This window comes from Alligator sinensis, unplaced genomic scaffold (genome assembly GCF_000455745.1).
Source record: "Alligator sinensis unplaced genomic scaffold, ASM45574v1 scaffold249_1, whole genome shotgun sequence".
Taxonomy (NCBI): domain Eukaryota; kingdom Metazoa; phylum Chordata; order Crocodylia; family Alligatoridae; genus Alligator; species Alligator sinensis.
In genome coordinates this window covers 83,679-95,918 of record NW_005842593.1, presented here as the reverse complement: position 1 = coordinate 95,918, position 12,240 = coordinate 83,679, and the positions used below count along the sequence as shown (strand labels likewise).

The window sequence follows — 12,240 nt, the reverse complement described above, 5'->3', positions numbered from 1 at the left end:
CGCGGAGGTGCCCGGTGACGGGCAGCGTGTGGAGGTGCCCCCGGTCCGCGGCCGGGCAGCCTCCCTCCTGGTGTCTCGAGCGCGCTGAGTCGGGGGCTAACAGCTCGTGAGCAAGGGCACAGCCTGCCCGAGATGGAGAAACGATTATCGCAACAAGCACCGGTTTTCTGTTAGTCGGAAAAAAGTTTTCACCTGCAGCCCAGGCACCCAAACCTGCGGGTGAGGGCCGGCAGGGGCCCTGTGTGTGGCAGGTGGCAGGTGGGCAGGGGGTCCAGCACAGCGGTAGGTAGGACAGGGAGCAGAAAGCAAAGCAGCCAGTTAGGCAGGGACGGCAGGGCTGGGAGAAGAAACAGCAGCAGACTGGGCATGGGAGGGGGATCAGAGTGGCACCTGGGGAGGGTGCAGAGCTGGGGTAATTTGTGGCACACCTGCCAAAAAGGTTGGCCTCCTACTGAATGATATCCAGATGCACCTGTTTGATTTTCAGTACTAGCAGAGCAGCATCTAAAAAGTTATAAAACTATAGGGGAAGAGGGCAAATTTGTGGAATAAAGACTCCATAGAGAGCGAGTCCCCCTTTTCTCTTTACTCAGCCGGAAATGAAACAAGGGTTGTACATGGATTTATAATAAATAACACCCTCAAAGTTTTTTTTAACATTTTATTCATCATGTCTCTACAAAAATGTATTTGAAAATGCTCCTAAGTAAAACTACTCCTCTTTTTCCAAATGAAATTAGCCTAAAATACTGTTTTGGGGGAACAAGTGATGGTACAAAAAACAAATGTTCCAAGTATCCCCACTTCAGCATATCAATTTGGGAATCAAGGAAAGGATGCGTATAAAAATGTGTATCTTTAAATTAGTACACACTTTAAAAATGCATTCATTTAAACAACTGCACAATGGTATACAATGCTGTGCCAGTCAAGTGTGTGTAAATATAGACTCTGCACTTCAAGTAGGTTATTGAGAGAATAATTAAATAAGGAATGTTTCCTTTGCAATCATTTTAATACCCATACTACAATATTCTTTGGTATGTCCATTTTCTTACTCAGCAACAGTACAAAGGCTTAAAAAAATAGATGACTAGAATTTTGGTTGTAAACTAATTAAAATATTGGCTTGTCTATATTTTTCAAGTTTATATTTTCAAGATGTTACATTTTAAAATGTAAAAACCCAATTGCCTGGTTACTCAAAGCTATCCACTAAATTCAGTAATGTTGGTTGTTCATGTTTGGTTTTTTTTACAAAGAGGTATTCCATGTAGCGCTTGGGATGAAAATAGTTTCCAGCTTGCAGTTTTACTGGCATGAGCCGTTTTCACTTTGCAGGTTTTAGTCCAAGTAATAAAGTTTCTGTAAGGAGGACCTTTTGTCTTTTTAGAGAATACAGTGTGTGCTGTAAGCAATCCTGAGTGGAACCATTAACTAATATAAATTATATTAACAGTCTTTTAAGTTGCTGTGTATTACAACCCTTGAGCACAACTTGTAAGAATTCTGCATGGAACCTTTGTTTTAAAAAATATCCAAATGTAGATAAAATAATGGTAAAACAACTTTTAAGTGTCACTGTCTTCAAAAATTGGAACTGAAACTCTTGGGAGATTCTCCCACTCTCTAAATGTTTTTTCTCTAATTTAAGGTTCTTTCAAGGTGATGTGTTGCTTACTGTTGTGTTTCACTGTTTTCAGTGTGAAGGATTTGATTTTATTGGCAAGTACTTTATCAGTGTTTACATTTATTTTTGTTCTCAATTCTTTCTGGCAGATGGCTCAGTGTGTGACCAAGATAGAACTGTCTATATCCTGTGAGAATCTCCTTGACAAAGATGTTGGCTCAAAATCTGATCCTCTGTGCGTCTTACTCCAAAACATAGGAGATGATCAATGGGCAGAGGTAGTAATAGTAGTAGTAGTAATAATAATAAAGGCCTAATTTTACATAATGCAAAAAAGTATATTTTGAGAACATTTTTATGTTTAAATGTTTCTAGTTGTTCTTAATTGCATAATGTGTAAATATTTGCAGGAGTTAATTATGCAAATTAATACTTGGTGAAAGGATTTGTGATTTTTAGTTTTCACATTCCTCTAGGGAATGGGACTTAGGTTTTTTGGGTTTTTATTTAAATTATTATTATTACAATATGCTGTGTTCCCTTTCTCTGAGAGATCCCTGTGAGGTGAGCACTTTACATGGTGCTTCATTGGCTTTTTTTCCTTATATTTTACACTGTTTCTAATAAAGGAATAGAAAATTGATGTAAATTCTTCATTAATACATGAGTAAGAGTTCCAGAAAGGCCAGCAGAAGCCTATAGCAGTTGCTAGATTAAGCAGCCTAGATGTTGCATGCTTCCATTACTGTCATATAGATCTGCAAGAAAATTGGGAGACAGGAAGACGGACTTTTATGTAAGAACATGCGACTAATATGATTACCAGGGATCCTGGTTTTCTCTGTTTAATAATCCCAAATTCTCTGATAAAAGAAAAAAAATCCAAAATTGTCTGATTAAAACCCCAAAAATCTGTGTTTTTCCGCTTTGATTTTGGTTTTTTTTTTTATTATAGGAAATCAGAGCTCCCCCTACCCTCTTCACTCACCAGGACTCAGGTCCAGCTTCACCTCTTCCCCCTGCTGGTTTGTGGTGCTGAGCAGCCCTCATATGCTGCTGCCCAACCCATGCCATTGGCCCTCACTCCCAGCCCACAGCCTCCTGGCCTTGCCCATCACTCTCAAACCACAGCCCCGCATCCTCCCAGACCTGCTGGTACACCAACCTCCTGACCTGCAGCTTCCTGGCCCTGCTGGGGCCCTTCATTCCCAAACCATAGCTCCCCACCCCTGCTGGTACCCCTCATTCCTGATCTGCAGCCCCCTGTGTCGTTGTCGTCATCCCCCCTCCCCCCGCACCGGAGGGTGCCCCCAGCTGCCTCCTACCCTGGCCAGCCCTGTGAGACCCACAAGACTACAGTGGAGGAAGGTGGTGGCAGGGGCCCTTCAAGGGTGATGGGGACCTGTGTGCCCGGGCCGCTGGGGGCCAATGCCCATGCTTGCAGCTGGAAAACTGCCTGGGAGGGAGAGGGGGCTGACCTTGGCCAGGCTGCCTGGTGCAGCATGGGAACCTCAGCCCAGGGCAGGGTGTTGCCACTGACATCCCCTACATCAGCACTGAGCACTGCATCAGAACCCCCTGCCCTGCTGCAGGTCTGGTGCCTGAACACCTCTCCCCACCACTGGCAGGCACCCACAGGCACACACACTCTCACACACACACACACACACACACACACACACACTTCGCACACCCTCCACACACACCTGCCACACACACGTGCCCCACACAAAACCACCCAGACAGTCCCCAAGCCCTGGCCCTCCAACCCTCTCCTGTTCCATAGACTTACCTGTATCCAGCTGCTAGGGCTGCTCCCACCACCCTGCCTGGAACTCTGCCAGCCTGCAAGGGGAACCCATAGTTTCCTGCTTCAAAGGGAACAATCCGCATCTTTCTCCTTCAAAGGGAAAAAAATCCACATTTTTCTGCATTTTTCCACAGGAAAAAGAAAACCTAGATCCCTTATGATTACATAAATTTATCATCTGTCTCTCTCTTTCTGCACAGTTGGATCGAACTGAGAGGATAAAGAACTGCCAAAAACCTGAATTCTCCAAGAAGCTGCTCATTGATTATTACTTCGAGAAAGTACAGAAAATAAAGTTTGGCGTGTATGATATTGATAATAAGTCTATTGATTTAAATGATGATGATTATCTTGGAGGGACTGAGTGTTCATTGGGACAGGTACTTGTAAAAATACTAGATCAATTAGCATGCAAAATGGGATTAAATGTATGTTTAATTGTGTAACTGAGAGAAGGAACTGAGGCGTCAAGAGCTTTTATGTGCCTAAATATTAAAATACCTACTTCCTTAGGCTAATCTGTTCCATCAAAAAGAAGCATGCCAGCAGCAGAGCTGCCCAGAAATACTGATTCATTGAGTTTGGGCTTTCACAGTTTCCAGCTCTAGGGCAGACAGTCATGCCATAGCTTCCAAACTCTGCCCTGGAGCCCTAAACCCGAAGATCTTGGTTGTAATAGAGGATCACCGGTGGCTCTGCAGTAGGGAGCCTGGAAGCTCTGAGAACTCTAGCTGGAGCCAGGGCTTTCAAAGCTAACAAGCTCCTCTTTAAAGAGCCATGACTTAGAGTCTGGGTCCTTCAGCAGTCTTCAATACAAGGGCAGCCCTAGCTCCCAAAAGCCTGTTTTGCTTTGTGAAACTAGTGTTCTAATCAGTTTTACTAAGGTTAGTGTAGTTTGTGAAACTAAGTGTCAGTTTTACTGTGTAGTGGCACAGTTTGGGAAGCTGTGTCATTTTCCAGTGTTTCTGAAACACAGTTTTCCAATTGTTTTCAGTTTGTTTGGAACTTTGAAAATGACTATTTTGTCTGATTTGTACTGAAATTAAATTTTGCAAGTATAAATATTTTGGACTAGGAATACTGCTATTCAGTCGTCCATGACCATTAAGTTTAGTCTGAGATGGCATAGAGTTCTTCCAGTTCTGGTGTTCTAAAAATAATGCCATCAGAAATGTAGTATGTCTTGCTTTCCATTCAGAATGTTATTTTCAAATATGCCTTTGGGGCATTTGTACTGCCTGTATCTGACTTCTCTCCTTCAGCGTAGGACCTTTTGAGCCATGACCACAGCAGTTTTGTTGCTGGCTCTAATGTCCTCTAAAATGGGATGTCCTGGTTGGTCATCTCTGACTAACTGAAAGATCCATTCAGTTCCTAAACATAAATAGCTTTTCTTTGTAGTGTGGTCAAAAACTTGCTTTTAGTGTGAAAATGTCCTGTTATTTGTCTCAACCCAAAGTATTTTGTTGCTTTGTTTTCAAACTGGGATGTTCTTTTTCTTTTTTACTGTTTTGTCTGAACTTGTAAGTCCCTGTATTCAATTTTGTCAACTGTCTCTTTAATTTTTAAATTAAAAATCTCAGGCAAAGTTCTAGGGATTGGTTGGCAAAACTGCTTTGATTTTGAAGAAAATAGGGAAATACCTGGAGCTCTGCTTAGCAGAGCTACATTTGTAATTGTGTAGACATTAAGGATCTGATTGATGGTTCCTGTTAACACCTTCCAGCATAGCACCCTCATTTTGTTATTGCTTGTCCTTGCAGTACAGTTTTATATGTTGACATCCTCCATGAATTGTATGCTGTAGCAATAGAAGTGCAGGGAAGAGGAGGCACACATAGGTCTGATCTATAATTACGCTGGTAACAGAAGTTCTGGTGGTAGATAGCAACTGCCACTGCCAGGCCACCAGTCCATAAATATACACTAGTTCTTCTGGTAATTCTATTCAGGAACCTTACTACCAGGGAGTGAAGTGTATTGGAATTCTGGCAAGTTATGTAGTGCAGACCAGGCCATAGTTCCTAAAATTCATCCCCCTCCATCCCGTCCACTGTGGTGGCAGGGAGGTGCAAGTAGTATGGTGGGGGGGAAGGCCTCCCATTTGCCCTCCCTACCTGTGCTGGCCCCCCTGCTGCTGCCCAACCTTCCTCACCACTTACTTTATCCAGTGGCTCTGGATTCAGCTCTAGCCTAGGGTACAGAGCACATAATGGCTCCAGTCCTGGCCAGCCGCTTTGGCCCTGGTTAGGCAGCAGCCCTGACCCATTCTCCCATATGATTCTTTGACCCATGCTGCTGCCCAATTCCCTGGCCTGTGCCCCTGGCCCCAACCCTACCACAGCTGCTGCTGACTCCATGACTGCTCACTCCAAGCAGCAGCAATGGTGGTAGCTCTGACTCCAGCCCTATGATAGGCTCCAGCTCATTGGCCTGGGGTGGAGGAACAACCTCCTGCCCTAGGTTAGTATTTAAATCCAAGACATCCTGCCCACCCCTCCATGTTGAATAGGGATTCACATAAATATGGTAGGTATTCGTATAAATCTGGTATCTTCCCATATCTAAAATTTCTTGAAAACTTATTGTAAAATCTCTTTTGGTGTCAATGAGAGGCAAAAATTAGAGGTGAAGGATTAAATTGGGATTTTGCCAATGGGTATCAGAACTTGAATACAGAAACCTCATGATGTAGAGCTTTATAATAAAATTTTTGGAAGGACTCAAGGTATTTAGAAGCTTAATCATATGGCAGTCAGGCTTCAAAGTCGAAAAATTTTGAGACTTTTACCCTTGGATTGAAACCATGTTAACTCCATATTTCTGTATAACTGTCATTTGGCTTTAGATTGTGTCAAGTAAAAAACTCACTCGACCTTTGGAATTAAAAAAAGGAAAACCAGCTGGTAAAGGCACCATTATGGTAAATATCATCATCTTTTCTTTGTGTATAGACTTATTTTGCTGCTTACTTTCACTTAAATTGATTTGAACGAATTAGTTTGAAAATTCCAGCGTTCATATTAGCGTTGCTAAACTGTATCACTTGAATTACCTCTAGTGTTCAAGAGAAGTGGCTGTTTGAGATATATTATGCAAAGTCCTTTTCATGTGCACTAGTAATCAATTTGCCTTTAAATTCCTATAATACAGATTTCAGCAGAAGAGATTAAGGACACCAGAGTTGTAAATCTTGAGATTGAAGCACGGAGTTTGGACAAAAAGGTAATGACTCATGTGCAGTCTTACATATTTTAATAGATACAGTTAGGACTTGCAATGAGGTGGAATTTAGGTCTCCTGTGTACAAGTTTGTGTTCAGATACTGGTTATAAACAGGAATATGACCCAGCTGTGCAAGGCGGGTGGCGGTGATGCTGGGAGAGGTGGCTCTGGGAAATTTTGAGGTCACTGTAGCCTCCTGCTTAGCACCACCCCTGCTCAGGGCACTCTGCTCTGCTGCCTTTCCCTGAAGAGCCCTGCACTGGGGGCTCTTGGCAGCCCTGCACAGGGGTCTGCCAAGGTAAAGACAGCAGAGCAGACTGCCCCAAGCAGGGGTGGTGCTAGAGGAGCACTTGGGAGCCTATACTTCCCATAGCCACCCCTCCCAGCACTGCTGCTGCCCACCCCACACAGTGGAACCTGCTCCATCCCCACCTGCTCTGAGCCCAGCTCTGGCCCAGCCCCGCAACTGGAAAGAGCCTGGCACAGCCCCTGGCCCCAAGCCCACAGCAGGCAACCCACTCTCATCCCATGTAGAAATCCGGGGGGGGCCACATGCCCCCCATGCTTCCCCCAGGGGTGGACTCAGTGGTGGCCAGCTGCCCCCCCTCCCACCCCCTCCAGATGAGCCACCCACTGCTATATCCTGCTCCCAGCCCCAGGGTCCTATTCACCGCCCCAGCTGGGCAGCGCCTGCTCCTGCCCCTGCCCCACTCCTTTCCTCACCATGGGGGCCTCAATCAGCACCCCCCCACACACACCCCTTGCCCCCAACAGACTTACTGGCAGGACACTGCTCTCCAAGTTTCTGGGCTGCATTCTTGGCCTCATGCATGCTGCAGCTGCGCACATGCATGCAGCATTTATCGGTAACATTATTGGCCAAAAAAGTCGGCTGCCAGTAATGTTAATTTTCCTGTTATCGGTGCTGATCTGATATGTAACTGATAAATTGGTGCACCTCTATTAAAAACCATTGCATAATCTATTAAAACTTGCTTAACAGGCATATCTCAAGTAGATTTGGTGCAGTGTGTAGCTTCTTGCTGGTCTTGGCAGGAAAAGGAATGTTGGTTCATTTCTAACTATTCGTTATAATTGAAAGCATTTATAGTGCAATTAAGGTGTTACTTGTTCCATAAGTAGTAATCTTGCCACATGTTAAAGTCAATTAATGACACGATAATATACCAAACAAGCCCCAAAGATGTTCCACATTTGTGGCCCATTTGTATCGCACCTTAAATTGAACATGTGGCATATTGGGGCTAACCCTTGACCGATCCCTACCTGATGCTCAGCTGGGTGTCAGGACCCAGCATTGGTCAGCCCCAGGGTCTGGGACAATCTGCCTCTGGTGTGATCAGTGGAGCTGACTTGGGGGCAGCCCAGGGTCCTGGACACAGCTGCTCCCCACCCAGTCCCTAGAGGCAGATGAGGAGTGGTTGCCATACGCCCAGCTTCAGGTCATATAACCCAGCTCCCTGCTCAAGACAGGATCATCCCTATCTAAACCATTCTAGACTAGTGTTTGGCTTAACCGGTTCATAAAATTGTATGAGCAACCCTCTAGTAGAAATACCAGGCACAATGCCTGTGGAAATGTCAAAAAACAGTCTAACTTGGCACAAATAAAGTAGAGGGACAAAGGAACTGTCAATATCCTGTCACTGCAAAGGTAGGAAGTAGTCTGTTAAAATACTTGAGCAAAGTTGCAATAGTCCAGGCTATAGAGGAGGAGGTTGCAGAAGTCAAGGTGCTAGATAGGGGCCTGGACAAGAGTTTAGTAGGGGTGAACCAATAAAGATTTTCTTGGCCAATACCGATAGCTGATTATTAACCAGCCATATCTGATAATCGATTTACAGCAGTGCATCTGGGCAGTGTGGAGAACAGCTCCCTGCACGTATATCTGTGGAGGGGAAGGGGCATGGAGTGGGGAGAAGATCAAGGCCCCCATGTTGAGGGATGGAGTGGGACAGGGGCTGGGGCTGGGGGCGCTGCTCAGCCAGGGTACTGCATGTGACCCAGGGCTGAGGTGGGAAGCAGGACAGAGCCACGGGCAGCTCGTACAGGGGATCAGTGTCCTGGCACTTAAAAATGGCAGCAGGGCATTTTAACTAAAGTTCACTGAATGAGCTATAGTTTAAGTGCTGCTGCCACCACCATTTTTAAGTCCAAAGACATTTTTAAGTGGAGCAGAGCTGAGTGGGGCAAGGCCAAATGCAGGTTGCCCAATGTGGGCTCAGGGCTTTCTGCTCTGCTGCCTTTGCCCCAGGGGCCCCATGCCAGCCGTGCATCCCCTGCCTGCCTGGCAGCAAGAGGCACAACTCGTTGCCCCCCATGTGGCCAGTGTGGGGCTCCCAAGAGAAAGGCAGCAGAGTGGAGAGCCCTGAGCCAGCAACCTGCATCTACCCCATGCACAAATCTGGAGGGGCACATGCCCCCCCACCCCCATGCCTCCTCCAGGGGGTGTGTGCAGTGGCGGGAAGCTGCCCTCCTCTCCCCCCCACTTCACTCCCCTCCCCGCCATGCTCCCTGGACAAGCTGCTCATGGCTCCATCCCATACCCCCCCCATACCCCTTCCCCTCCACAGCTGTACCTGCAAGGAGCTGCTCTCCACACTGCCTGGCTTCATTCCTGGCCACGTGCATGTGCGTGCCCCCTGTATCTTGTTCCCAGCAGCCCCAAGCAGGACCTCCCTTGCTGCCCACCTGCAACAGAAAGTCTGCCATTTCCTGAGGGAACCCAAGTATATGGGGGCCCCAGCCCCATTAGTGAGAGAGAACTCGGGCATCTGGGGGCCCTGGCCAGGAGACTTAATTAATTATATTTATCAGTGAACATTATTGGCTACACCAGCCAAGGAAAGCCGATAATGTAAATTTCCCTTTTATCAGTGGTGATCCAATAAGCAACCAATAGAGTTTAGCTGTCAGGCTGGAGGAGCTATGCAGATCTTTGAAATGTTGACCCAAGCCAGAGATTCTCAGCCAGGGTATCAGTGCCATGGGATCCTTTTAAGTGTGCCACTTGTGCATGATTTGCAAGATGAACTCAGAGATTTCAAATAGGAATCCATAGTGGCAAAGCCATTCTGAGCTGCTGTGGTCTTTCTGAGTTCTTTGCATCAGACAAATTGCTCTATTATCTTTCTGTTATCAAAAGTGAATGAAAGCTAAGAGCTGGCATTTTCTGAGGGGTGATAAGGCATTGAATTGAGATGACAGCTAGCAAATAAACTTAAAGGGCATGGGGAAGAGTCTGTTGGAGCATGTTGTTTTTGATGTTTCTGAAAATTCAGCAAACGGAAAAAGAGGAAAACAAAAGACATTTAAAAAAAGTGGGGGTAACATAGTGTATACATGCATAGCAGTTACCCAACTAATGAAGGACTATGATAAAGTAAAGCTTGAGGGGTTGATTACTACAACTGTGTTGCTGTTTACAGGATTTCTTGGGCAAATCAGATCCATTTTTGGAGTTTTACAAACAGAGTGACAGTGGACCATGGCAGCTTGTTTACAGATCAGAGGTAGAACTTTTACAGTGATCCAAAGATTTCTTGCATTTTTCAGTTCTGTTTTCATTGCATGTAATGGAAGAATAACGTGTGTGATTATAAGGGATCAGAATATTGCTGTGTATTTAGAGAAGCTGGTTTTAACTAAATTAATGCTAATTTGCACTTCAAATAGCATGTTTTATCTGCAAGATTTCCAAAATATTTTCCAAATAAAGCCCAGGAGAGTTATGATCTACGACACTTTTCTTCAGTAGAAAATCTTTAAGAGCTGTAAGTTAGGACTTTGTTTACTGTGAAAAAAGCACAACATTCCCTAACACAGCATTGATTTAATGCTGACTCGGAAGAAAAAGTGACACCTACTGAGCTACAGATTCTTATTTCCTGAAATACTTTATGTTTTACTTTATTTCTCTTTCAGGTATTAATTAGGTCCAGCCTTTCTTGGTATGTAAAATCATCTGATAGTTTCATAGCCCAAGATGCTTATGCCCATTGCTCAAATTGCCTTCAGTAGGTTTCCACCATTAGTTCAGAACCCTTGGTTCTTATATTCTTAAATGTTTTAATGTTTTGCATGAGACATTAATATAAGATAATTAATTTTTTTTTTCCTTGAAGGTGATTAAGAACAATTTAAATCCATGCTGGAGGAGGTTTAGTGTTCCCTTGCATACATTCTGTGGTGGGGACTTCAGCAAGCCAATCAAGGTAAACTCCACGACAACTCTTGAATGACTAAGCTTACTCTTAGTCCTTTGCTATTGGAAGTCCCAGTCTCCAGGTTTATATTATCTGTTTGGTTATCTATAAAAGTTCTTTACAATCTTAAATATTAGCAAGTTATCATATTTCTATTAAATACAAAAACTTTGTTAATATAATATGAGCTGTCAAATTTAAATCAAGAAATGCAAAAGAGAGTTTCTGTTACTTTTTAATGACAGATCTATGGCAAGAATTAGCAGGTTTTTCAGTAATTTTTGCACTGTGCTCATATGAATTTTTAATAGATTGTACATTTTATTTTCCTACCCACTTCTAATTTAAAAAGTAATGGACATGCTCATAAGTGCTAAAACTTGTACAATTGATGGTGATGAAAAATGAACCTTAGTGCCATCTTCAGTTTAATCCATTTGCATAGATAAGGGATCTTTCCTTATTGCCATCTTGAGCAGGTATTCTTCCTTGCAACTGATTTGGTTTTGAGTCTAGATTCTGCCCTAGAGTTCCTACATATAATAAATTACTTCTTTCTGACTTGGAGCTATTAACAGGTCACCACTTACTGTGACAGTTTTCTGTATCTCAAAATATATGAGTTATATCATGTACTGAATTCATTGAAATCTGTTCTCTTGCATAGAATTCAACAACATCCCTCTTCCACATTAAATGCCTCCGAAGACGCATGCTGTTCTAGTTAAACTGCTAGGCCGTTATCCTGTCAACCACTCCCCAAACAATTTTTTCCTGTTTCATCTTTTCCAAGAGGAAGCCTTATTGTGGGAATCTGTTATTAAAGTTTTAGGAAAAAAGCATTCATGCTTATCTGTGTGCATGTGTATCAGGATAAATTCAAAGAATTATTGAGATTGTTAATTTTTAAATAAAAGTTCAAATGTGGCCTGGAGAGTTAAGTACATGGGAAAAGATTTCAAGTGATAACTTCATGGGATTCATTACTGGGAAAATGTCTACAACCTAAAAGGACTCCGCTTGGTCTAGGAGAGCAGATATGATGAGGATATTTGAAAGGTGTTTGTGTTTGCCCCGTTGAAAATATTTTAAAAAAATTTTCTGTGCTTTGTCAGTAGGGAATAGTTTTAGGTATTTTGTGACATGAGAGAGTAGGGGTTTATTATGCTGAAAGCTTCACTTTACAGTGGTAGTTCATGTTCACTTTGGCACAAATGCATTTTAATAATAATAGATTTTCACTAAGTGCTACAGAGCTCAAAATATTTACAGACACTTAGTCCTCCCCACAGACTTGAGAAGTAGGGAAGTGGTATTCTCTGCTTACAAATAGGAAAGTGAGTCAGAGG

At 43.7% G+C, this 12,240-nt stretch overlaps 1 protein-coding gene across 4 annotated transcripts in view; it reads left to right on the top strand.

The window, feature by feature from the left end:
• CPNE1 (copine 1) overlaps window positions 1-12,240 on the top strand; it is an 85,389-nt gene that overhangs the window by 39,035 nt on the left and 34,114 nt on the right. For 3 of the 4 annotated variants that reach the window (XM_025214667.1, XM_006032908.3, XM_006032909.3), the window contains 6 exons: window positions 1,780-1,908; window positions 3,641-3,820; window positions 6,289-6,363; window positions 6,594-6,665; window positions 10,115-10,198; window positions 10,811-10,900. In XM_025214667.1, coding sequence (XP_025070452.1) covers window positions 1,780-1,908; window positions 3,641-3,820; window positions 6,289-6,363; window positions 6,594-6,665; window positions 10,115-10,198; window positions 10,811-10,900 — 630 coding nt within the window. Of the gene's footprint in view, window positions 1-86; window positions 220-1,779; window positions 1,909-3,640; window positions 3,821-6,288; window positions 6,364-6,593; window positions 6,666-10,114; window positions 10,199-10,810; window positions 10,901-12,240 lie in introns of those variants that run through there. The other variant, XM_006032910.3, reaches the window with a different exon arrangement.